Genomic DNA, 25,358 nt, shown 5'->3' with positions numbered 1-25,358 from the left:
CTGGGAATATCAGCGCCTCTGTTTTCTACTGCTGGAATACTGAGCTCACTTCGAGACTTCTGTATCTGTAATTTACTGAAGTTAAAGCAGACTCATCAAAGTTACAATCCCGAGGGTTGAGGTGGTGAATCCACACGCCTTTGTCTGCGGTTCTAAAAACCCCCAAAGCTGGAAAGTTGAAACACTCTTGAAGCTCATCTGGTGGCAGTACCTGACACAGGCTGATGGGAAGCCAGGTCCAAGGGAACTTCCACAAGTTCATAGAAAACTGGAATGAAAAGATAGGTTCATTTGGGTACCAAAAAATGCTGAAATCCATGCATTTTTTTTCCTAATACACATTTTCCATCAACTTTCGGACGATCCCTCATAAAGTCTTTGTTCCATCAGTATAAATAGTCAGTTTGCTGCAGGGGGCTGCCCCGGAAGACCCTGCCGAAGTGGTGGGTCACACACCACAGTGCCCTTCTCAAGTCAAAATGTTTCTGATCCGGCCCCAAGGGCTTTCAGATAAGCGGCTGTGGGCCTGACCCCATGTGGACTGGCTTTTGTTCTCAAGACAATTCAACTTTGTATTTTATGATGAAATCTTGCTTATGGGCCAGACAGATCCTGTGAAATCTCACTATTAAGACACAGCACCTTGGCCTTCGCTGTTTAATTACAGCTTTGTGGCCAGCCCCTCCCTGGACGCCCGGCGTGCGCCGTCCCCTCCCCTCTCAGCACCGACCCCTCTCAGCATGAGGAAGGTTTGGTAAAGAGGCCCTTTGTGGCACACGTGCGCGCTAGGGGCTAGGTGCCCATCCAGCTTCCCTGCCTCTCATGGGAGCCATCAGCATGGTCTGCTCGGAAGATTGCTCATTTGACGGCTTGAGGATTCATTTCTGCCGTCTCTGGATTCAAGTGAATCCAGGAACATATGCTGTTCTGGATTGCCCATGGATTTCTCTGCTTTTTAAACAGATAATTCAGAAGGGACTTTATTAAACTTTTTATTGCTGAGAATTTAATTTTAACTGTATTAAGAAAATACTAGATGGGGTGGGAGGGAGGTTATAGTGGTCTAGTGGGTTAGGCCCCTGCTTGGGGTGCCTGCATTGGTTCAAATCCTGGCTGTTCCACTTCTTTTTTTTTTTTTTTTAAGATTTTTTTTTTATTAATTTGAGTTACAGACAGAGGTAGAGACAGACAGAGAGAAACAGAGGTCTTACATCTTCTGGCTCTCTCCCCAAATGGCTGTGATGGCCAGAGCTGGGCTCTGATGGCCAGGAGCCAGGAGCTTCTTCTGGATCTCCCACATGGGTGCAGGGGCCCAAGGACTTGGGCCATCTTCTGCTGCTTGCCCAGGCACATTAGCAAGGAGTTGGATTGGAAGTGGAGCAGCCAGGTCTTGAACTGGTGCGCATATGGGATGCCAGAGCAGCAGGCTGGGGCTTTAACCTGCTGCACCACAGCACCGGCCCTATGGCTGTTCCACTTCTAATCCAGCTTCCTGTTAATGCATCCTGGGAGGCATCAGATGATGGCCCAAGCACTTGGGCCCCTGAAAACCATGAGAGAGACCTGGATAGGGTTCAAGACTCCTGGCTTCAGCCTGTCCACCAGGTTGGAAAATCTCCCTCCCCCCAACCACTGTTGCTTTCCCTTTGAAGTATAAGAAAACATACAAATGAACAGTAAAAAATCAAGTACTAATATTGATATTTCCTAAGAAACATACATTGAATATTTGTTGTATATTCTTTTCTCTTCAAAAGTAACTCACCTGCTTTGGACAGCTTGGAAGGGCACATAAAAGAAATTGATAACCCATAATCCCAGCACTCAGAGGTGACTATTGTTGCCTCATTTCACAAAGGCGAGGCGAAGCACCTTGCCCAAAGCCAACCAGCTAGCAGGTGGCCCAGCTGAGGTCTACACCCACACAGTGACTCCAAACCTGCACCTCTGTGAAAGGCAGAGTGACAGAGAAATGGAAAGAGAGGGAGGGAGAGAGAGACAGAGAGAGATATCTTCCATCCACTGGTCCACTCCTCAAATAGCTGCAATAGCTATGGCTTGACCAGGAGCCTGGAATTCCATCCAGGGCTCCCACGTGGGTGGCAGGAGCCAAAGCACTTGGGCCATCTTCTGCTGCCTTCCCAGGGAGCTGGATCAGTGTCACTTGGCATGAATGACCCCAGCCCAGTAATCACGTGTGGACGTTTTATTTCCTAAAAGAAAAAAGTCCTTCTAGGTCTTCTGTTTAGAAAATTTTTCCCAAGGCATTTCTAAATCCTTCTTTACCTATTTGTAGTTTTCTGTTCTGTTTTCCAGAGGGATAAGTTTAGGTAAAAATAGTAATAATAATAATAGTAATAGTAATAAACTCCAAACTGTGTGCCTTCCTGGCCGTCATCAACATTTGCAGATCTCAGCGCTTTGAGCAGCACCCCAAGCTCACTTTCAGGTTTGGGCTTCTTGCATGATCTCTGAGTTCCGCTGGGGGTGGCTTGATGGGCAGACCTGCAGCCACAGTTGGAGTTTGTCGGGTACAGGGGCGAGGGATGGTGGCACCACGTGGTTATCAAGTCGACCGCGCTCTGTTACAGCTCCTTCTCACAGCCCTTCCTCCTCCTGTGGATTTCTTTCTTTTGCAGTCTCAAAAGGCAACTTGCGAGAGAAGGACGCCGAAAAAGCAGCAGACGAAGTCTTTTGGAATACAAGGATCATACCGCTTTTGCATGAATTAGAAAAGGGTAAAGAAAAAGTTCTTGTTTTAAATCAAAAATACCCAGAGTTATTTATATGTCCCCTTCCTTGCCCTGATATTTTTAGTACACTTTGCCTGTCATTTCTCTGACCGTGTTCAAAAACAACTGACGTCATCTATTTGTATTCAACATTATGTATAACCCGAATTTTTAGTGAGCAAAATCCTACTTTAAATGCTCCAGGAGAGCCCACTTCTAAAATTCCCCTCATGATACAAGCTAATTCCCACCTCCTCTGCTTGTGGAGGTGTTGGTTTAACCTCTCCAGGACGGCCGTTCCTACTCAACACAGTGGAAGCCACAGGCCTTGAAGCCGAGTCTCCTGGACCGGCACCCTGCACAGTTGAAATCCTGCTCTCCTAAGGTTGGGTCCAGCTGTTGGCGATGCCACCCCCAGCACAGGAAGTGGCCTAGGACATGCCCTGCCCTGGCGCTGGCAGCAAGGGCCGAGCATTGTCCAGTTCTGCAGGACTGGGGAAAGCTGTCGGGATGGCCTGCTGCTCTCTCCCCACTCGACAGCTCCCCTGGCATTCTTTTGCTGAAGTCAAACCAGCCTCTTCTGGGGCTGCAGCCATAGCTTCAGGGCCAAGGTCAGTGCCAGGCACTCAGCACACTGCAGACCCTCAGTAAGAATTGTCCAGTGACTGCCCCGCGGATGAGCAGACCGGCATGGTAGCCAGAGGAGCACTCTTCGAGAAGTGGGGGAATGAGGCCCTCCCAGCCACCCAACAGGAAGTGGTGCAGAAGACCCACTGCCTAAAGGGTTCAAATGACGTCACCCTTCCTTGTCTCCGCATTGCTGCTTGGCTGTGCTTGTGGTTCACGTGGGAGCCCTGAGCAGGGTTTCTGGTCCTGGTGCTGCTGTCCTCTGGGAATGTGGCCCTGGGGAGTCACCAAACTGTGCAAGTCAGCCGGGTGCAATGACCAGATCGTCTCCTAAGCCCCCTGCAGCTCAGAATCCCAGGAGTATGCAGTTGCTCCTCTGTGATTGCTAACCTCCATCCTTATAGTAATGTGCAGGGTAACACGGGCCCTTGCTTCCAGGAGGGCTGTGCAAAAGCCACTGAGGCGGACGTGGGGTCTGGCTGAGCTTCAGAAGGAAAGCCATTAGGAAAACGACCATGGACACTGGGAGTCAGGACGACAAAGTTCTCATTGGGAGGACACCTTCAGCCTGAAGGATTTTTAAGCGTGGGCGGGGGGCTCCGCTCACCCTGGAGCCCAGCAGAGAGAATCAAGGACCCCAAAAGAGGGGTGTGGGATTTGAGATAGGATGAATCTCCTTTCTCAGAAGGATTATTCAACACTGAAACATGGACTCTCTCTCCCTCAAGTATTTCAAGCACAACAAATAGTGATAGGGTTCCTTGAGCCTTTGAAATTCTTTTTAAAAACCTTTTATTTTGACATAACTTCAGACTTACAGAGAAGTTGAAAATCCCATATGTTCTTTGTCCAAATTCCCTTAATATTAATATTTTATTATATTTGCCTTGTCATTATCTCCCTCCACATCTCTGTCCTTCTCTCTCTACTCCTGCCCTGCACACACACACACACACACACACACACGCACACTTCTTTCTTTTTTGAGAGCAAGTTGCCAATGTATGCTGTCCAATATCCCTAAATACTTTGTCACATATTTTTAGAAACAAGGATGTTCTTCTCATGTATCTGGAAATTATCACACAGTACCATACAAATCCTACTCAGATCTTGTCAATTGTCCCTGTAATTTTCCCTATAAAAAAAGAAAATCCGGAATCTCCCATTTACATCCGCTGCTGGTCATGCTCTCAGGCTGATAGACTGCCCCACAGGTTGGGTGTGTCGGGGGATTCCTCACAGTGGGGTCCAGGTTAGGCACAGGGACAGACACACCACCAGTGCTGTGCTCTTGGCAGCGCTTTGTGTCAGGAGGCACCCAGCAGGCTGATTGGTTCTGTGACTGGTGACACGAATCTCGCTCATCTGCCTAAGGTGCCACCTGCCAGGTTTATCCTCCGTTAAGTTGCTCTGAGGTGATGCTGCTCACCCAGCTGTGTCAGCCCCTGCAGCATCCTCCTTGCTCTTGAACTCAGGTGGTCTCTCGAGGCTGTGTGGAATTCATGATAAACTGATCGGTACAAGGGGTTAACGTGAGTGATGGTTTAAAAGTTCACCCTTGAGACTTCCTGTCCAGCTCCTTTATAAGCTAACACAATCACTCTGGAGGAGAACTTAGCAGGCTGAAGAGTTTGTGAAGGAAAAGTGCCGGAAACATACCTGGATGACCACCCCTGCCCCTGAGCGACCCGGGGCCTGGATTTAGGGCTGAGGAAGAAGCCCACCAGTCACAGAAGAAGAAAAAAAAACAAACCCAAGTGCTCCGTACAATAGCGTTCAAGTCGGTCCCTTTATTTACAGTTAGTCTAAGTCATTTCCCACCAATTCCTTTATTTAAGTGCATGACTGAAAGGCATTGAAGGTTCCTTAGCTATTGAGGTTAAATGGTTTTTCTTAGATGTTATTGTTGAAAAGAGCTAAAAATGGCCCGAGTCGTTTCCTTCTGCAGGCACACGCTTCCTCGACGTGGCCTTCCAAGAGCACATTATGGTATTTATTTAAGATTGCTTTCCGACTTTTACATTTTGTGATGGGATCTTTTGGAGAGGATGTTTCAGCACACCTGGCTTCTCTCAGTCCCCTGTCACGTTCCATTGGCCCCTGCTGCTTTTCTCCCTTGTATGCCTATTAGCAGGGCTCTCTCTTTCAACAATTCCTTTCTCAGAGTCACAATTACAAAATAAGATGTTCCATGCCCCCTCCCCCCTTTTCCTAATTCAAACCTTTTTATTCTCGTTTCTAATAACCACCTCTAAACAGCGGTGCATTTGGGGGCATTGTGAGTTTTGGTACTGGAGCCCTGTTTTCTATTGTCGCCGAAGACTATTGATCATTGTTCTCATCAACAGCTGTATTAAGTTGATGCCGTGGACCTATGTGACAGGCTGTGCAGTATTCACACTGTACACGCGCTGTTGACACAGTGTCAGATGCGGCTCCTCCTCAGCTCCGCATGGCTTCCATCTGAGGGTACCGGGCATAGAACACAACACACACATGCCTGCATGAAACCCAAATGCGAGGCAACGTTTGCTGCATGTGCAGCAGTGCAGCCCGAAGGCCCAGCACTGGCAGGAACAAGAGAAGGAGGACATTCCCGAGCTTGGAACTGTGCCAGAAAGAGTTGAGGGTGGAGCCAGCAGGTTGTTTGCTTCCAGGAGACCCAGTAGAGCACAGGGCGAGGTAGAGGACAATCGGACTAAAGGAGATCAACTGAAGTGAAGTCGGTGTCGTTTCAATCTTTAACGGTCCCTTAGAAAGGCCGCCTATTCTAGATAAGCCAGCTGATTGATTGCGCCCTAAGTCATCCTGGTAGGAGATGGATCAAAGAAATGGGGGGATAAGCCAGAGATAGATGGAGGTGGTGAGGGGAGAGGATAACACAGTTCAGGAACCTGAAGATGTCTGGGGTGATCATGGGGTTTTTACTGCATGGCAGTGTCTGTGTCTAGGGTGCCTGCAAACTTGACCTTGATTAGTAAGTGTTGCCTTACTCTCTTTGCTCTGACAGAAGAAAACATTGAAACCATCTGTGCTGCTTGCACACAACTGCATCATGCGTTAGAGGAAGGAAACCTGCTTGGAAATAAATTTAAGAGAAGAAGCATTCTCCTGAAGACCCTATATAAACTAGTTGACGTTGATTCGGACTTGCTCAGCCTTAAACTTGCCAAAATTATTCTAGCAGTAAGTGTTGCTTTCCTCTGGTCTCGTAGACTGTGGCACATTCAAGCTTGGTGTAATTGCTCTATTTGTAAATAGTGCAAGGGATTGGGCGCCACAGCTCAACAGGCTAATCCTCCTCTTAGCGGCGCCGGTACACCGGGTTCTAGTCCTGGTTAGGGCGCCGGATTCTGTCCCGGTTGCCCCTCTTCCAGGCCAGCTCTCTGCTATGGCCCAGGAGTGCAGTGGAGGATGGCCCAAGTGCTTGGGCCCCACACCCCATGGGAGACCAGGAGAAGCACCTGGCTCCTGCCTTCGGATCAGCGCAGTGCGCTGGCCACAGCGTGCCGGCCGCGGCGGCCATTGGAGAGTGAACCAATGGCAAAAGGAAGACCTTTCTCTCTGTCTCTCTCTCTTTCTCTCTCACTGTCCACTCTGTCAAAAAAAAAAAACAAAATAGTGCAAGGGAGATTAGAGGTGCAGAACATTGTTTAGAATCTTGCAAAAAAAAAAAAAAAAAAAAAGGTAACGAACTGGCATCCCAGAATGTGACTGGAAAGTATCACCTAAGGAGCTTAAGGTTGAGTACTTAGAAAGTATTCAGATAAACGCTGACATCTGGGCTGAACTGAGCAGTTGCTCAAGTAGCTAACTGAAGATCGGTGTCACATGGCACAGGCTCTGGCTTCTGCCCTATAATATCTGCTGGAGACTCGATGCTGTCACATGATTTAATAAATAACCTAATGTAATTTGGGCCAAAAGACACAATGGCCAGGTGCTTTATGAACCAGTGTGAAAGAAGGAAAAAAACAATAGCTGTGTGAGGTCAAGGAAGACTCGGGCCCTCCACCAGGAGAGTCTGCTGACACCGTTTCCAACAGAACAGCACCATTGTCTCAGGGGAGCACCTTGTTGTCACAGCCACCAACAGTTGGGAGCAAAAGATAAGCCACACTGATTACAGAGGTTCTAAGAGAGCCGCTGGCCAATGTTTACCTGGTTTCCAAAGAGTACAAGCTTTGTGTTGACACCCTGGAATCGCTGGTGATAGTTTAGGAAGGGGGTCCGCTGAGGATGAAGCCCCTCACAGCCTCTGAGCCCATACTCCGTGCCATCTGGGGGCCAGGCCGCGTTCTGATTCAGCCATTGTCCTGAACATCCACTCTGAATGCAGTCTGCCTTTTGGGATTTCATTCTGTCTCACTCCCCAGCTCTGCTGGTGCAGCTGCCCTGGGCAGGACCCAGGCTGCTGGCTGCCCACGGATTGCCTTTGCTTTTTCATCCGGATCCCAGGTAGTTCGTTCCATGCCAAGCCCACAAAAGGAAGAGTGCAGGCCAGCCAGCCAGCCAGCCTGCCGGCCCTGAATTTATCAACACTTGGCAGAGAAAATGCTATCTTGGTTATAAATGGTGTCATTCAAATTAATTCTATACGTGGCACAATGTAACTATTTTAGGGCAAAAGGCTAAGTGACGTGCCAGGCAGTGAACACGTTCTGACCCAAGTGTGTGATTAGATACAGGCTTGTCCATGACATTGACTGCCTTGCTGGGTCCCAGGGCAAGGCTCTCCAGGGGAAACTCCAGCGAGCAGGTTAGAGCAGGGTGTGCTAAGCAGCCCCAAGGTCACAAGCAGCTCAAGAAGCTTCCAAGATAGTTTCCAGGCAAGACCCTTGTTTAGGTGAGGCCTTGGTTTACAAACCAAGAGAACCCTTCAAGAACCAGCCAGAAGTGCAGGTGCCCGGACTGAGCAGTGTTAACAAGTTGTCTTCCTTCTGCTCCTACGCCTTTCCTCTACTAATGCACTATTGTAATGCCGGCATTTAGAGAAACAGCACCTGTCCTGTTAGCTGTTCTCATTTCTTTGAGTAAATTGGGAGCTTGCCAGGCAGCTGTTGTAATTTTAACCTTTGTATCAAAAAGTCTGGTGAAAATATACAATCTATGTTAACAATTATTTTTTGAAGGCTTCAAACATACATACATACATACATACACACACACACGCACACACACAAATGCGCGTGCACGCAGTATGAATGCAACAAGATTCAGTAGGGAAAACCAAATCTAGCCCCTGTCTACGAGAAAAAAGAAAAGAGAAAAGCAGCAGCAGTATGCCCAGCATGACTGTGTGAGTATAGGGCGATAGTTAACTCCTCATGCTTTCCTTTAATTTGCCAAATTTGCTGTAAGAAGAATAAACAGCTGTTTTTCACGTGAAGAAGAAAACCACACCAGCTTGAGAACATACTTTGTGCCAGGGATTCCTCCTGGAACCCAGGGTTGCAGGCAAATAAAGTAGCTCCTGCTCCCCACATGCCCCTCATGGGGTCCAGCCCTGTCACATTAATGCAGCAAGTGACAGAGGGGTCCTGAGCCCCGAGGAAAGAAGGGAGGGGGTGGGGGGTGGGGAGCGAGCCCCTGTTTGTAAGGTAGTCTGAAGTCAGTACAGATACTACAGATAGAGTGATCAGTGCAGGGCTCGGAGGGAGTTGCTTTGAATGGAAACTGGGCATCTAGCAAGCCTGAAAACCATGGATGCCATCCTGATCCTTTGCTCTCTTTCTTTTCCTTAAAATCTTGATGAGAACGCTGCCCCTAGACTTATTTCTTTCCTTTGCCATTGTCCACTAAAAGTGTAAGACTTGGGTAGAGAGAGGGGTCGGCAGGAGGAGGTGGGCAGTGAGTCGTCTCTTTCATTCATTCAACAAGTTGCAGTAAGTGTAGACTGCACGCTGCACAGCCCATGTGCAAAGACATAGTAAGTCATGAATTAGCCCTCAAGCACTCGCAGCCCAGGGGAAGACAGGAAACTGGTTCCCACACCTCCCTGCATCTTAAGGACAACACATCTTATATTTCCACTGACATGCATGTCTTCTGTTTTCTTAAGTCAGCGTTACATTTTTTTTTTAAAGTTAACCTTCCCGTTTTCCACCTGAGAACAGAGGGGTTCTCCGTGCTACCAGGCTACAGTTTCTGAGGCTTCTGCAGCTGGGAGTCTCGTGAAAATGCAGTTTCTGGTTCAGTAGGGCTGAGGGGTGGCCTGGGATTCTGCATTCCTAATGCAGGCCTGGGTGATGCCAGGATGGCTCCCCAGCCCATCCCAGGAGCAGATGCCTCTGTTGCAAAATGGAAATGGCAACGTCTGATCCCCAGGCTTGTTCTGGGATCGCTTAGGCAGAGGGCTCAGGGCCCGAGAGCTGTGCTCCCCTTCCTCTGCCCACCAGCCTGGGACTTCCACCTTGGGACCTTTGCCAGCCACCAGCCAGGTGCCTGCCACACAGCAGGTGCTCAGACTGAACCTTTAACAGATACCCAACCAACTCTAGTATTGTTTTTAAAAGCAATCTGAAAGCTTTTAATTAATAAACAGTATTAAAGATAGTTTTAAAGATGGTTTTTTAATCACATACAAAAAATGGCCCATTTGCCATTCTTTTCCCACAGGAATTGTTCAGTTGGCCTCATTTCCAAAAACAGTTTTACACTGGGCCGGTGCCATGCCTCACTTGGTTAATCCTCCACCTGCAGCACCGGCATCCCATGTGGGCGCCGGGTTCTAGTCCCACTTGCTCCTCTTCCAGTCCAGTTCTCTGCTGTGGCCCGGGAGTGCAGTGGAGGATCGCCCAAGTGCTTGGGCTCCTGCAGCTGCATGGGAGACCAGGAGGAAGCACCTGGCTCCTGGCTTCGGATCAGCATAGCTCTGGCTGTTGAAGACATTTGGGGAGTGAACCAACAGAAGGAAGACCTTTCTCTCTGTCTCTCTCAAATGGTCTAACTCTATCTGTAAATAATAATAAAAAAAAAAGTTTTCCATTTTTAAACATAGTTTTCACATTTATGCTTTTTTTGTGACTACTTAGTATGAACAGTATCATATTATACAATTAAACTTTTTTCTAATATTGGCTGCTTAGGAGTTTTAAATAATTATCTTTATCTTTTTTAGATAAATTCATAGCTAGCTTACACCATCTGAGGCAGTCATCCCTCACTGCTTTTTCATGGTTAAAAAAAAAGTCTGTTTCCTCACTGCCTCTGTGCTTAAATTACTTAGTAAGCTACTTAGTTTTGTGTGGTTTAGAAGGTAATTTTCAACTTTGAACATTACTTGTGATTATCTCAGAGTGTTCCAGAAATAGCCTTAAAAGCAAATATATATGTGTGTTATCTAATCAAGCAGAATTAGTTTATTTTGTACAGTGATAAAGAGGATCCAACCTTTTCTCCTTCCCTGCCTTCCACTGTGTGGTCTCGTCTGAATTGGTTGAATCTGAAATTTTTGGTTCCCTGTCTTCCTTCACTCCTGTGTTTTAAAGCAGTCCCTCCATTTCATTCAGCTTGCTCACCTCGGCCTGCCCCACCCCTTCTTCCTCATACACTCTTGAAAAAGTTACTGATAACTTCACAGGTTTGTACAAGACACTGTAAAGTCAGAAATAAGTGATTGTCACCAAACTATCCTTATTCTAAAAATAGTTTATATTGCATTTAGTGTAACTGAGTTAATTGAATTCCATAGTTGGCAAATTTATGCCCCCCCCCCTTTTTTTTTTGACAGGCAGAGTGGACAGTGAGAGAGAGAGACAGAGAGAAAGGTCTTCCTTTGCCGTTGGTTCACCCTCCAATGGCTATCGCAGCCGGCACGCTGCGGCCAGCGCACCGCGTTGATCCGAAGCCAGGAGCCAGGTGCTTCTCCTGGTCTCCCATGGTGTGCAGGGTCCAAGCACTTGGGCCATCCTCCACTGCCTTTCCAGGCCACAGCAGAGAGCTGGCCTGGAAGAGGGGCAACCGGGACAGAATCCGGCGCCCCGACCGGGACTAGAACCCCATGTGCCGGTGCCACAAGGCGGAGGATTAGCCTAGTGAGCCACGGCACTGGCCACCCTTTTCTAAAGTTGATTTCTTTAGAACTTTTCTTTGTGCTTAAAAATATCATCCTCTGCTTTTAAAATAGATGTTTGTGTTAAACCAAAACAATGCCCTGACTTTATTTCCCTCTGCAATGGGAATATTTTTTGTCTCTCTGCAGCTTAAAGTGAGTAGAAAGAATCTCCTTAACGCCTGCAAACTTATATTTAAAATTAGCAGGAATGAGAAGAACGATTCTCTGATTCAGAGTGACAGCATTCTGGGTGAGTATCATTGAGTGCCTCCCAAGTTTGGAGAGAAACGTCACAATGAATGATGGTGGGAATGGAGTCTTTTTTTTTTCCTAACAAAATGCAGAAGTTATGTGATGCTTATCTTTGCTTTGTCCTTCTCTGTGTTTTCCACGTTCTGTTTAATACATCCTTTGGGGCCTGGGGTGATAGTCAGCTTTAAAAGTAACAATGGCCTATAGTAACAGTAGGTGACTTTATTAAGTGCTATTTAAAAATTCATTTCCTGGACTTGGATGTACTTTTCAAAAAAAACACACTTGGGCAGGGTGCTGGGTGTAGCAGTTAAGACACCATTTGGAATGCCCACATCTCCTGTATATTGGAGTGCCTGGTCTGAGTCCCAACCCCACTTCCAATTCCGGCTTCCTATTTTATTTTATTTTATTTTATTTTATTTTTTTTATCTAAAAGCAAGATTGATTAAAGACCTCCAGCCAGAGTGGCATGGAGAGGGGCTTCCAAGAGAAGAAAAAAGCCAAAGTAGTCCGTGGCAGTTTTTAAGCACAGTCTTGATTGACATTCAGTTACAAGGCAGGGACAAAATCCATCCAAAGACCTGATTTGCCACCCTTTATCCTGTCTGGCTTGTTCTGATAAACAAAGCGCCATCACAAGGGTGGGATTCCTAACTTGTTTACAGTAATCTGTGAGCTCAGGAGGATGGAAGCGCCACTTCCTTGCTATTCTTTTTTCTTTTTCTTTTTTTTCACTGAAAAATTATTTTATTTACATGAGCATTTTACAGTCAACTGATTAATTTAAACTGAAACATGATGAAATGAATGTTTACAGCTCTCATCATTGGTAAACCCCAATACATTTAAGTTAATATGTGATCATGTAAAATTATCTTGCCTTTTCTAATTTACTCCAGCAAATTTTACTCCAAAGCCATCAAATATATTTTTAAACATAGTATCAAAATTATGACTTAAAGGCAAGAAATGGCATTGGACTAGAAGAGTACTTTCTTATTTACATGTTCCTAATCCCATCTTTTCCTGTCATCGCTATTACACAGATGTGTTTTAGCTAAAATCAACTTCTCTCTTTGTCCTATGTGAATAATCCTTCATCACCACTCGAACGGAGGCTTTGGCAAACATATTTTACAAGCTGTATGTGATGTTCATGTACCAGTGCCTCAGTATTTCCCCAGCTGCCGCACATTGGCGATCGTTCGTCTCTCTGGCAGAGTCTCTCCTGGAGGTGCTGAGGAGTGAGGACCTGCAGACCAACACTGAAGCTTTCTTATACTGCACGGGAGCTATAAAATTTCTTTCCGGAAATCCAAGTTTCCTCAGTGAAATGATCAGCAGAGGCGTTGTGGAAATACTGATGAGTCTGATAAAGGAGATCAACGAGAACACGGTGGCGCGTGGCGCGTGTCCACCCGATTCGGGCCACTTGCTGGTGCAGGTAAGTCTCTGACTTGAAAAGCTTAGCTGTAAAGTGAGTTTGCACAGTACCATTTAAAAGAATGACAGAAGTTGTAGCCACACAGAGATGACACGTGGTCCCAGGGCTGGGCCACAGCCACCACACCACGTCTGCCCCACGGGTGTGCCCAGGCAAGGCCAGTCCACAGCTTCCCTCACCGTGTATTGTCACTGCCCGGGAGAGAAAGCATTCTTGGAAGAAGGAAAACAGTTGCAGGCCATTGTGAGACTTTAACAGGTAGTTTCCAGTTTTGAAGGCAGGGTGATTGGCAGTTGGTGTCCTGACTCTGGAGCCCAAGACAGAACTGGGCTTGACGCTGTGGCACAGTGGGCTAAGCCTCCACCTGCAGTGCCAGCATCCCATGTGGATGCCGGTTTGAGTCCAAGCTCCTCCTCTTCCAATCTAGTTCTCTACTATGTCCTGGGAAAGCAGAGGAGAATGGCTCAAGTGTTTGGGCACCCTGCACCCACGTGGGAGACCCGGAAGAAGCTCCTGGCTCCTGGCTTCAGATCAGCCCAGCTCCTGCTATTGCAGCCATTTAGGGAGTAAACCAGTAGATGGAAGACCTCTCTCTCTCTCTCTCTCTGTCTCTTCCTCTCTGTAACTCTGCCTCTCAGATAAATAAATAAAATTAAAAAAAGAATAGGCAAGCCTTACATTGTGTGGTTTGCACATTTAAACCAAAAGAAACTGAAGGTCAGCAAGTGGACAGTCGCTGAGTGCGTAGACAGCATCCAGGCCTGGGCTCCCGGGAAGGCAGGAGACAGAAGGGGCACGCTGAATTCATTCAGAGCAGGAGGAAAAGCTTTGCTACCTGGTAGAGTTCGATTACCTTTCGTGGTTAAATTATTTTTATTGGCACTGCTCTGGTGCTCGTATTCTTTTTCAGATGAGATTTTACTCTTTAATAGCATTTTTGATGTAGCAATTCATGAGATTTGAGATGTGCTGTCAGTTAATGAGGGCTGGTTGCACAGCCCGGGTGCTCTGAGCCACTGGGAAGAGTGTGTTAAAAATTAGATTTCGGCTCTGCTTTCAGGGTGCTCAAATATTGATGATGGTTATTAATTCTGGACTTCGCAGTCTGTCCCCATTTTGTAGAAAATTGTGAAAACCTCTTTTAGTTGTGAATGATGCAAAATTCTACTGGTGTGTTGTACTTTGGTGAAGAAGATTTAAAGAACATTATTTTCGTGTTCCCACCATCATTAAATCAATCAAATCTTTCCCTCATTAAAAATAGTTATTTCTGTTTCTTTACTAGTTATATTTCCAGTTAAAATGTAGGAAAGTATAGGGCAGAGTGTAAAAATCACCTGAAATATTTCCACCCTGAGATAACACCTGAACAGAATATTTTGTCAACCATTTATGTAAATGTGTATAATTTTATATAGTTCTTGCTTTTCAATGTAGGGCCTTTTTTTTAAAAAAAGAATTATTCTATTTATTTGAAAGTCAGAGTTGTATATAGAGGGAGAGACAGAAAAAAGAATGAGATCTTCCATCTGCTGGCTCACTCCCCATGTGGCCGCAACGGCCAAGACTGGGCCAGACCAAAGCCAGGAGCCACCTTCACTGCTTTCCCAGCTCATTAGCAGGGAGCTGGATTGGAAGCGGAGCAGCCAGGACTCAACCGGCACCCACGTGGATGCCTGTGCCACAGGCAGAGAGGCTCTACCGGCTATGCCGAGATGCCCGCCCCGGGGCGTTTTTATTTTTAATAGTTTTAATAGTCACTTTGATTTTTTCCAGCACCTTCCTTCCTTCCCATTTCTCCCCCCAGTACGTGTTCCCGCTGATGTTCAGTACCTTTTCACGTTTCTGAAAATGGAAAATTCTGTGCATTTCTCTTTCCTCATTTAACAATACGTGGTAAAAATCTTGTGAGACACCTGTGTGGACTTATTTTATTCTTTTTAATGACTCCAAGATAAGGATAGAGCTCAGGTTCTCAGCCGTTCCCACGGCGAGATATTCACTCTGCTTTAAATGTCTATGCAGCAGCCTCTGTGCTTCTTGTCTAGTGGGCAGAAGCTCTTCCCAGCCCATCAGCTATGTGTGTGCGCATACAGGCACCCACAGGTGCCGTCTGGATACAAGCAGTTGGTATCCAGGAGCTTTGAGTGTTCCTGTGACCAGAAATGTATGAAACCAGGAAGCAGGACTTGTGATAAGCTGGTGGGACTGAGGGCAGCTCCCCGCACCCTGGTTTCTCCTACATCACAGTCACGCCCAAGCACCAACCCACTCCACCTGCCTCTCCCCGTGTCCCCTCTGTCCCCTGTGTCTGAAGAACATTGTGTACAGAGCCGCTCTGCTATAAATGAAAACCTCAGCAGAGTAACATTGACAGCTAGACCCCCACTGCATCAGCCCCCACTGAGGGCAACTTACATTTCTATTCAGTGGATGCTTTGTCTTTCCAACGTCTTTCCAACGTGTGTTCATCCTTGGAGAACTGCATCCTTTGCCTGCTTTAGCTACACCGTCTTTGAAGTTGGAACTCTTCTTAAGGGCATCCCTCCACGCCTCCCTCCTGGTCCCGCTCTCCCAGAGCTCCTGCAAACCCGAATCCACTCCCTTGCTCAGCCAAGCCTTCTTCCTTTTTTCAAATGCAGATCGCAGGGAGGTGGGTCATCCCACCTCATCAGGCTGGGCTTCCTTTCTTAACTGTGTTTAGAATTTTGGGGAAATAGGATTATTGGAGACTGGGTAATTAAGCAGAAAGAAGTGTTTTTTTGTTTTGTGTTTAGAACTTCTGTTCACTTCTCAAATGACTGCAATGTCTGGGGCTGGGCCAGCCCGAAGCCGGGAGCCCAAAGTGCTGTCCTGGTCTCCCTTGTGCATAGCAGGGGCCCGAGCACTTAGACTATCCATCATCCACTGCCTTACCAGGCATATTAGTGCAAGGTGTCCTGCGCGTAACAAATCTTCCCAGTCAGATGAACCAATTAATTCACAAGCTTTTATTGAAATGCTTAGAAACTTGTGGTACTGATGATCTCACGTCACAGCAACCTGTTGTCGTTGGTTTCTTTTGTGCCAAGCAGAGCCGTCCTCATCATGTCTGAGACTATATGAAACTTCTTGGGTTACCACATAGGTCCTGTTCTTGACACATGTGTGGTCTCACATAGGCACAAATCCAGAACCGGGCTGTGCTTCTGTTAATAGAGGGAGACGGGTTAGCCGGGGTTGGAAAACGCTGCGACTCTGGGCTTTACTGCGGCGGCTCTATGTGTCCTCGCACACCAGCGGCAGGAAGTGAGCCATTTTGCAGTTAAGATAAAGCTCAAGGGATTTTGGTTGTGGATATTCCACGTGACTGAGAAGTAAACTGAATGCGTTTAGAGACCCATGCCAGAGAGCGGCAGAGAGAACGGACAAGAGGTCGGGGTGCAGGACGCCAGCCCGTCCCGCAGCCAGCCGCCTGCTTCAGCTTTGCTTCCCTCACCTGAGAAATGAGCATCGATGCCTCCCTTGCCTGCCTCGTGGGGCGCGTTAGGGAGCAAACGAGAGAACATTCATGAGGTAGTTTTAGGTGGCGTGAAGTTGCTGCTCACATTATTTGCACAAAAGCACTCAGTGTAAATAAAACTGGATCTTGAGCTAGTTTTGGTTGAGGAGGCAAACCGTTAATGGTGCAGGTCTTTGTTGCTGTTGTTGTTTTAAAGATTTGTTTATGTTGAAAGTCTGAGTTACAGAGAGAGCAAGATCTTCTATCTGTTGGTTTACTCCCCACGGCCAGTGCAGGACCAGGCTCAAGCCAGGAGCCAGGAGCTTTGTCTGGGTCTCCCTTGTGGGTGGCAGGGGCCCAAACATTTGGGCCATCTTCTTCTGTTTTTCCCATGCCACTAGCAGGGAGCTGGATGGGAAGTGGAGCAACTAGGACTCGAACCGGCTCCCATATGGAATGCCGGCATCACAAGCAGTAGCTTTACCCACTATGCCACAACACCGGCCTCCATGGCAGTTTTCTTTCTTTCTTTTTTTTTTTTAACTTTTATTTAATGAATATAGATTTCCGAAGTACAGCTTATGGACTACATTGGCTTCCCCCACCCCACCCCCGATGACTTCCCTCCCACTTGCAACTCTCCCCTTCCATTCATATCAAGATTCATTTTCAATTTTCTATATATACAGAAGATCAGTTTAGTATACATTAAGTAAAGATTTCAACAGTTTGCACCCCCATAGAAACACAAAGTGAAATATACTGTTTGAGTACTCATTATAGCATTAAATCTCAATGTACAGCACATTAAGGACAGAGATCCTACATGAGGAGTAAGTGCACAGTGACTCCTGTTGTTGACTTTACAAATTGACACTCCTGTTTATGGCATCAGTAATCTCCCTATGCACCAGTCATGAGTTTCCAAGGCTATGGAAGCCTTTTGAGTTCTCCAACTCTTATCTTATTTAGACAAGGTCATAGTCAAAGTGGAGGTTCTCTCCTCCCTTCAGAGAAAGGTACCTCCTTCTTTGAAGACCTGTTCTTTCCACTGGGATCTCACAGAGATCTTTCATTTAGGTTTTTTTTTTTTTGCCAGAGTGTCTTGGCTTTCCATGCCTGAAATACTCTCATGGGCTTTTCAGCCGGATCCGAATGCCTTTAGGGCTGATTCTGAGGCCAGAGTGCTGTTTAGGACATCTGCATGGCAGTTTTCAATTGCATTATATTTCAAAGATGTCTTTGAAAGCTGCTTCTTCCTTGAAGTTGGGAAAATGTTTCTCTGAAGAATGATGTCATAATTGGTGTGAGGTTCCTGTGCTGCCCCCCAAGCTGATTTCATTTGGGACGCACCAACACCAACACTGGATAAGTTCTACTGTGGGCTGTGGGCTGTGGGCCCTGAGCCCCTCTCATCTGGAGCAGTGCTGCTGGCTGAGTGGCTACTAGCACAGAGTCTGGTGCATCCCCTAGGGGCTGAGGCCGCTGGTGGGAAGAGAGAGTCGTTAACTGGAGAAAGGAACAGGGTGCGGAGGCTTGAGTCTCCCCAGCAGCCCTCCCAGCTGGTCCCACGCCCTACCGCAGTAGAGACGGCCAGGAAATGGGCTCACAGCCTGTGTTCTGTTCTCAACTCCACTGCTTGGAATCCAGAAGGCCCTATGTTTTAAGACAAAAGTTTCTTACATTTACTAAGGTTTTTCAGTTAGTTCATCAATACAGGTTGAGCATCCCTACACTGAAAATCCCAAATGTGAAACTTTCTGAGCACTGACAGGACATCACAAGTGGAAAATTCCATACCATGAAATTTTGTTCCATGTGCAAAATTGTTTAAAATACTTTATAAAATTACTTCTAGGCTATGTGTGTAAGGTCTATATGAAACATAAATGAACTCTATTTTAGACTTGGATTCTATCCCCCAAGATGTCTTATTATGTATCTGCAGATATTCCAAAATCCAAAATAAAAAATATGAAATAAAAAAAGTAAAATCCAAAACACTTTTGGTCCCAACATTTTGGGTAACCTGCAGTTGCAAACAGAATTTGAAATATACAGTTAGGTATCTATCATCAACTCGAAAAAAATATGTGCTGAATGTTTTGAGTTCAAGTTTCCCTGTATTAAAATACTGTTTAAGGGCCAGCACTGTGGCATAGTAGGTTAAGCCTTGACCTGCAACACCAGCATCCTTATGGGTGCCAGTTCAAGTCCCGGCTACTCCACATTTGATCTAGCTCTTTGCTAATGATCTGGGAAAGCAGTGGAAGATGACCAAGCATCTGGGCCCCTGCACCCACATGGGAGACCCGGAAGAAGCTCCTGGCTCCTGGCTTCAGATTGGTCCAGCTCTGGCTCTTACAGCCATTTGGGGAGTGAGCTAGTAGATGGAAGACCTCTCTGTCTCTCTTTATCTGTAACTCTGCCTCTCAAATAAATAAATAAATCTTTAAAAAAATACTGTTTGAGCCTTTATAAGTGATCCAATCTCTTCTGAGTATAATCTTTCCCTTTAAAATGAGTCTCCCAATGTTGACTGCCCAATAGAACTTTGAGGCCCAACAATTTCCGTGAGACAGGCAACTCTGCCATCTTACCTGAGGGCATTTTCCCTGACGGAGGGTGGTTCCTCTTGGGCCAAGGAGTTCAGAGAGAAGAAGCTGTCTGGGAAGCAGGGAACTCTGGGCGGCTATTGGGGGCAGCTAGGCACCTGCCAGCAGATTCCTGAGCTAGACCACAGTGGAATATTCTTCCTTGATATCAACCAAAAATTTAGATGGCCTTTCCCCAGACATGCTCTAGTACCTGCTAATTATCAAGGACATGGACATGTTGATTAATCCTCTCTGTGGATTGTCAATTCCGTTACCACTTCATTTTTCTTCCCACCAGTGGAGCCTTCTGTCTCTGCCTCTCAGTCCCACAGGGCTGCAGATTAGGCAATGGGAGAAGTAAGAACCGGGATGTATGCTCTCTAGTTTGCCATTTCTTGGTAAAAATGACACCTAAGAGGTTGGGAATTGCTCCATTAAGGCTTTTAGGAGCCAAACAAGTATCTGTGTTTATTTAACTCATACTTTATATATACACATGTATATGATTTGAGATGGCTTCAAAGATTATTATATACAATAAAAAAGGAAAATGTATATTTAAGGAGTTCAGAAAAACATAAATCACAATAGGAATTTAAGAGAGATGTGGATAGATTTTTACCAAGCTTGAACTTGGATTCTCTAACTCCTGCTTCGGACATAGGCTGGAAAAGAGAACATAGGATTCATTCATGATTTCTGCAACTGTCCCACTCACTCTGTTCAACCAAGAGCTCGTCTTTGGGGTTGAATTTTCGTGTATATACAGTGAGCTCAGAAGCTGGAGTAAGGTTCCGAGTGAAGTGGGTTGACGATAATCTTGCCTTCACTGTGACCACACCATGTAGCTGGCGTCTTCTCCCACCGCCTACAACATGTCCCTAGAAAAGCTGGAGCACCCCGACCCCCAGGGAGGTTGGTGGCTCATAGATGAGTGGCACCCTCTGTAGCTGTCTCTGCCTGCCCATCTCTTCCTGGTCTTCAGCCCCAGGCTTTTCAGCTCTGCTGTACCCAGGTCTCTGCTTATCCCCTACACTTTCTTGCCAGGGGCTTCTTTTTTGGTTTTGGTTTTGTTTTATTTTCTAGGTACTTTTTTCTTTTCCCCAAAGAAACCTTTTATTTAAGGAATACAAAGTTTATGCATTTCATAAGTACAACTTAGGAATATAGTGATTCTTCCCACCATATCTGCTCTCTGTGGGACCCACAATCCCACTGCTCCTCCTCCTCCCTCTCCCATTTCCAGTCCCATTCTCCATTTTTAATTAACTTTATACACAGAAGACCAACTCTATACTAAGAGTTCAACAATGTGCACAAAAAAACAAAAACAAAACAAAACCCTGTTCCTCAACAGTCAAGACAAGAGCTGTTCAAAGTCATTGCATCTTTTTTTTTTTTTTTTTTTGACAGGCAGAGTGGACAGTGAGAGAGAGAGACAGAGAGAAAGGTCTTCCTTTTGCCGTTGGTTCACCCTCCAATGGCCGCCATGGCCGGTGCGCTGCGGCCGGCGCACTGCGCTGATCCGATGGCAGGAGCCAGGAGCCAGGTGCTTTTCCTGGTCTCCCATGGGGTGCAGGGCCCAAGCACTTGGGCCACCCTCCACTGCACTCCCGGGCCACAGCAGAGAGCTGGCCTGGAAGAGGGGCAACCGGGACAGAATCCGGCGCCCCAACCGGGACTAGAACCCGGTGTGCCGGCGCCGCTAGGCGGAGGATTAGCCTAGTGAGCCGCGGCGCCGGCCAATTGCATCTTGAAATTAATTTCACTTCCTTTTTTTTTGAAACTTAATTAACTTTATTTTTTAACTTAGTTAACTTTAAAGAAGCACCCAAGAATAATACATCTTTTGCAAGCACTTAGACATAATTATAATACAACTCTTCGAGGACAGAGGTCCTGCATGGGAAGTTAGTGCACAGTGACTCCTGTTGTTAATTTAACAATTAACACTCTTATGTATGAGGTCAGTGATCACCCGAGGCTCTTGACATGAGCTGCCTAGGCTATTTTTGAATCCACAAACTCCATCAGTATTTAGACAAGGCCATAAGCAAAGTGGAAATTCTCTCCTCCCTTCAAAGAAAAGTACATCCTCCTTTAATGACCATTTCTTTCCACTGGGGTCTCACCCACTGATGTCCTTCCTGTAGAACATTTTTTGCCACAGTGTCTTGGCTTTCTATGCCTGAAATGTTCTCATGGGCTTTACAGCCAGATCAGAATGCCTTAAAGGCTGATTTGGAGGTAAGAGCGCTACTTAAAGCAGTTGTCATTCTATGAGTCTGCTGTATGGACTGCTTCCTCTGTTGGAGCATTCACTCCTTTTAATTCTATCTGTCGTTATTACCAGACACTTAATCCTATCCATATGATCACTTCAACACTTCAGATGGTATTTTCACCACCCAACTTAGAGGAATTTGTGGGACACCAGGGGCTTCCTAGAGGGAAGACTTGCCTTTCCCTTCTCCCTGCCCCACCTGCTCTTCTTCCCCCTCCCTTGCCCCTCGTCCTGCCGTGCTTCCTGTGCCCAGACAACCTGCCAGCAGCTGAACACCGATGAGCTTCTTAGCGCCACTGTCTCTGTCCCCAGAGTGCAAAGAGCAATAAGAAATGGTTTGTGGCTCCCAGCAGGGGAGAAGCATGTGAGACTGGTGCTTCTGGTCTGGTGGGGGGTGCTGTGCAGGGTGTGAACAGGCTGGTTTGTCAGCACAGAGGCGGAGGCAGGGGACTCACCACTGAAGAGTTTTCACAGGGAAGAAAGGTGTTGGAGTGGGGTGGAGGGGATGTTCTGAGCAGCCAGGAGACCATGGTCTGTTCAGAGGTGTGCACTGGTGACGTCCTGGGGTGTGTACTCTGAATGCTGGCCTGTAGCAGGGAGAGGAGGGCCAGGATGGGAGCCCTGAGGGATGGAGAGGACTGAAGGGGAGGGAAGAGCTGCCCACTAGGCCCTGGGAAGTCCAAGGAGGGCTTTGGACAGGAAGGCTGGGCATGGAAATGCTTCCCGTGGTAGCAGGGAGCAACCTGGCAGGGGAGAGACTGTGCAGGGACCCCCACTTCAGGGCTACACCTGAGCCAGCCCCAGTGGTAGAGGGAACAGGCAGAACCTGTGACCATGCCATCCTGGAAAGCAAAGGGTGGAGTTTAGAAGTGCAAGGGAAGGAGCAGCAGTCATGAGCCGCTGTTGCTGTTGTGAATGAGATGGACCCAGAATCCTCCTATTATCCATTATTGCCAACCTCCCTCCCTGATCCCTTAAAGTCATCTCAAAACCTAGGTACCACAGAGACAGCGTCCTGCCCTTTCTGGTCACACCCAGTCTGTCCTTCGTGGCTCTTCATCCAATCATTCCTTTCATCAGCAAATGCCCTCTGAGTCAGGTGCTCAGCCCAGGACCTCGATCACATGGTGAATGACAGGGAAAGCACACACCCTCCCTGAAGTCCTGGGGCCAACTGCACCTGGCCCCGAGGTGCAGACAGGTGGGGGCAGGCGGAGATGACCTCTGAGCAGTTGGCCGGGACCAGATCACTTGTAGACAGGAAGCAGGGAACTGGATCTCAGCCAAGGAGCAGTAGACAGAGAGCCAGCAGGACTTCAGGTGACAGGAAATAGAGAGGCAAGAGTCTGGGACTTAGGGTTGGTGGCAGTATCACATATTTTGTGTATTAGTATGTGGTATGTGTCACACAAGCGACTTCTACCAGCGCCAGCAAATCTAATTTTCAAGGTGTCCCATCTTACTCAGTTGTGCACACCTCATACAAGGGGACACAGGCAGTAAATGGGGACTTAAATCAGACAACAGATCATGTGGGAGTGTCTGCCTCCACTCCTGATTTGGCCCATTCAATAAAAGTCAAGTATTTGGCACAGAAGAACCTTGCACTGTCCTTTTTCTTTTCTTTTTTCTTCTTCTTATTTTTTTTTTGTGGGGGGTAAATATTTATTTGTTTATTTGAAAGACAGGTTACAGAGAGAGAGAGGCAGAGAGAGAGAGGTCTTCCATCCGCTGGTTCACTCCCCAATTGGCCACAATGGCCGGAGCTGTGCCGATCTGAAGCCAGGAGCCAGGTGCTTCTTCTGGGTCTCCCACGTGGGTGCAGGGGCCCAAGCACTTGGGCCATCTTCTACTGCTTTCCCAGGCCACAGCAGAGAGCTTGATCAGAAGAGGAGCAGCCGAGACTTGAACTGGCACCCATATGGGATGCCAGCATTGCAGGTGGTGGCTTTACCCGCTGTGCCACAGTGCTGGCCCCGTCCTAACTTTCTCTAATGAGGTGAACAAAGGGGTTGCAGGGGAGCCAAAAGTGAGGTTGGAGTTAGAGAAGCCTCTAGTAAACTGTGACTCCTTCTGCGGCCGCTGTCCCTTGCTGGAGGTTGATCAGGGGAGCAGGAAGCCTTGAAGCCCCGGGCACCAGGGAAGGGAAGCTTTGGTGCACGCAGTGCTGGCGATGAGTGCTCCATGGTTACCCGGGCCGAGGCTCGGGCCGGGAGGCCCTCTGGCTTCTGTGTGGTTTGGCATCCATGGAGAGAAGTTGGCAAGTCTTGCGTTGGCCTGAGTAATGCCTGGCCTCTCCGGGAAGGGGAAGAGCAGGCAGAGCCAGGGTTTCCCACCTCCCTGTGGCAGTGGCCTGGAATTGCTAGAACAGCTGGTGAGTCTTCACTTAGCTTCGAAGTCGACCTTGTAGATGCAGCAGTGGAAGGAGCTGTCTTCCCCCTCAGTGTCTGGCACGCTGGCGTCTGCGGGGAAGAATTTGCAGAATTGCTTCTCACCGAATTGACTACAGATGACGGGTACACATTTATTTGGAAACACGTCAAAGTCTTCTCTGTATTTTCACTTGCAGCATCTTGTTCATTGTTTTTACAAGGGAAGGCTAATCCAAGATACGTGTCATCTTAGTCATTGTTTTAAAATGTTTATTGACTATGGCTATAGTGATGCTGTAGGTTTACATAATGTCTCCTGGGATACAGAAGCCTGGCTACAGATTTTCCCTTTGATGCACACAACTGCCCTGACTGTGGGCAGGGAGGGCAATGCCCTTTTTTCACAGGTGAGAAGATGAGGGATCCTCTCCCTCCCAACCCCCGCCCGGCTGTGTGAGTGGGAAGGAGGTTGGGTTTTGCTTCCCTATCCTCGACTGTCACTCCCTAGAAGTTCCTCTGTGAAGGCAGAGACTCGCTGGGAGCTGTGAACCCCCTGTCTCAGTGCCATTCACACACTCAGGGCGGTGAGTCCTCACAACCACAGAACTGCTAGCACCGCCTCCACTCTAGTGGTGGTGAGGCTGTGCCCAAGGAGGCTGCCTACCTCCCCTGGCTAGTGAGCTGAGGGGCTGAGCTGCCGGTGCCATCCCACGGCGTCTCAGAATTATCCAATACCAGCCACATTCGTGTTATGAGCTTACTAAATTGCGCTCTTTTTGACTCTTAGACAAAGGCTAAAGTAGGAAAGTTTCCTGAAATTTGTTTTCACAGTAAGACAGATTTGCAAGATCTGAGTACTTTGCTCTTGGAAGAGAATGAGACTAAGTGTTTTTATTTATTTGTTTGTTTTTAAGATTTATTTGAAAGTCAGTTACAGAGAGAGAGAGAGATCTTGTATCTGCTGGCTCACTCCCCAAGTGCCCACAACAGCCAGGACTGGGCCAGGCCAAAGCCAGTGGCCAGGATCTAGGAGCTTCTTCTGGGTCTCCCACATGGGTGGCAGGGCCCAAGCACTTGGGCCGCCCACTGCTGCTTTTCCCAGACTATTAGTAGGGAGCTGGATCGGGACACAAACGGGGGCCCCTATGGGATGCTTGCATCACAGGTGACGGCTTTACCAGCCATGCCAGAATGCTGGCCCTGAGACTAACAGCCTTAAGCATTTCTTGGCCACATCATTACTTGATGCTTCTTAGAAGAAGATAGAATGGGAAAATTCTAACCTGTGTGGCTCATTCAAGGTCAACTGAAGGTCTTAGCCACCATTAACAAATCCAGACATTAATTGGTTTCCCCCTAGGTTTGTGATAAACGAATTGCTTGTGCACGCTAATGCTCTAATCTACCTTTGAGCCAAGTCACGCTGGCTTTGTCTTTATTTCACGCTGCCTGTGCCTAGGCCCACAGCCTCTGCTGAGAGATGCACGACAAGACGTGGTCTGGCTGG

At 47.3% G+C, this 25,358-nt stretch overlaps 1 protein-coding gene across 8 annotated transcripts in view; it reads left to right on the top strand.

The window, feature by feature from the left end:
• Positions 1-25,358, top strand: part of ARMC2 (armadillo repeat containing 2) — a 142,667-nt gene that overhangs the window by 48,122 nt on the left and 69,187 nt on the right. For all 8 annotated transcript variants that reach the window (XM_089333842.1, XM_089333843.1, XM_070073721.2 and 5 more), the window contains 4 exons: positions 2,640-2,738; positions 6,373-6,548; positions 11,566-11,668; positions 12,894-13,117. In XM_089333842.1, coding sequence (XP_089189968.1) covers positions 2,640-2,738; positions 6,373-6,548; positions 11,566-11,668; positions 12,894-13,117 — 602 coding nt within the window. The remainder of the gene's footprint in view (positions 1-2,639; positions 2,739-6,372; positions 6,549-11,565; positions 11,669-12,893; positions 13,118-25,358) is intronic.

This window comes from Oryctolagus cuniculus, chromosome 5 (genome assembly GCF_051225735.1).
Source record: "Oryctolagus cuniculus isolate XC-2025 breed Fujian yellow rabbit chromosome 5, ASM5122573v1, whole genome shotgun sequence".
NCBI lineage: Eukaryota > Metazoa > Chordata > Mammalia > Lagomorpha > Leporidae > Oryctolagus > Oryctolagus cuniculus.
The sequence above is the reverse complement of the archived record's forward strand: the minus strand, read 5'-3'. Positions and strand labels throughout refer to the sequence as shown.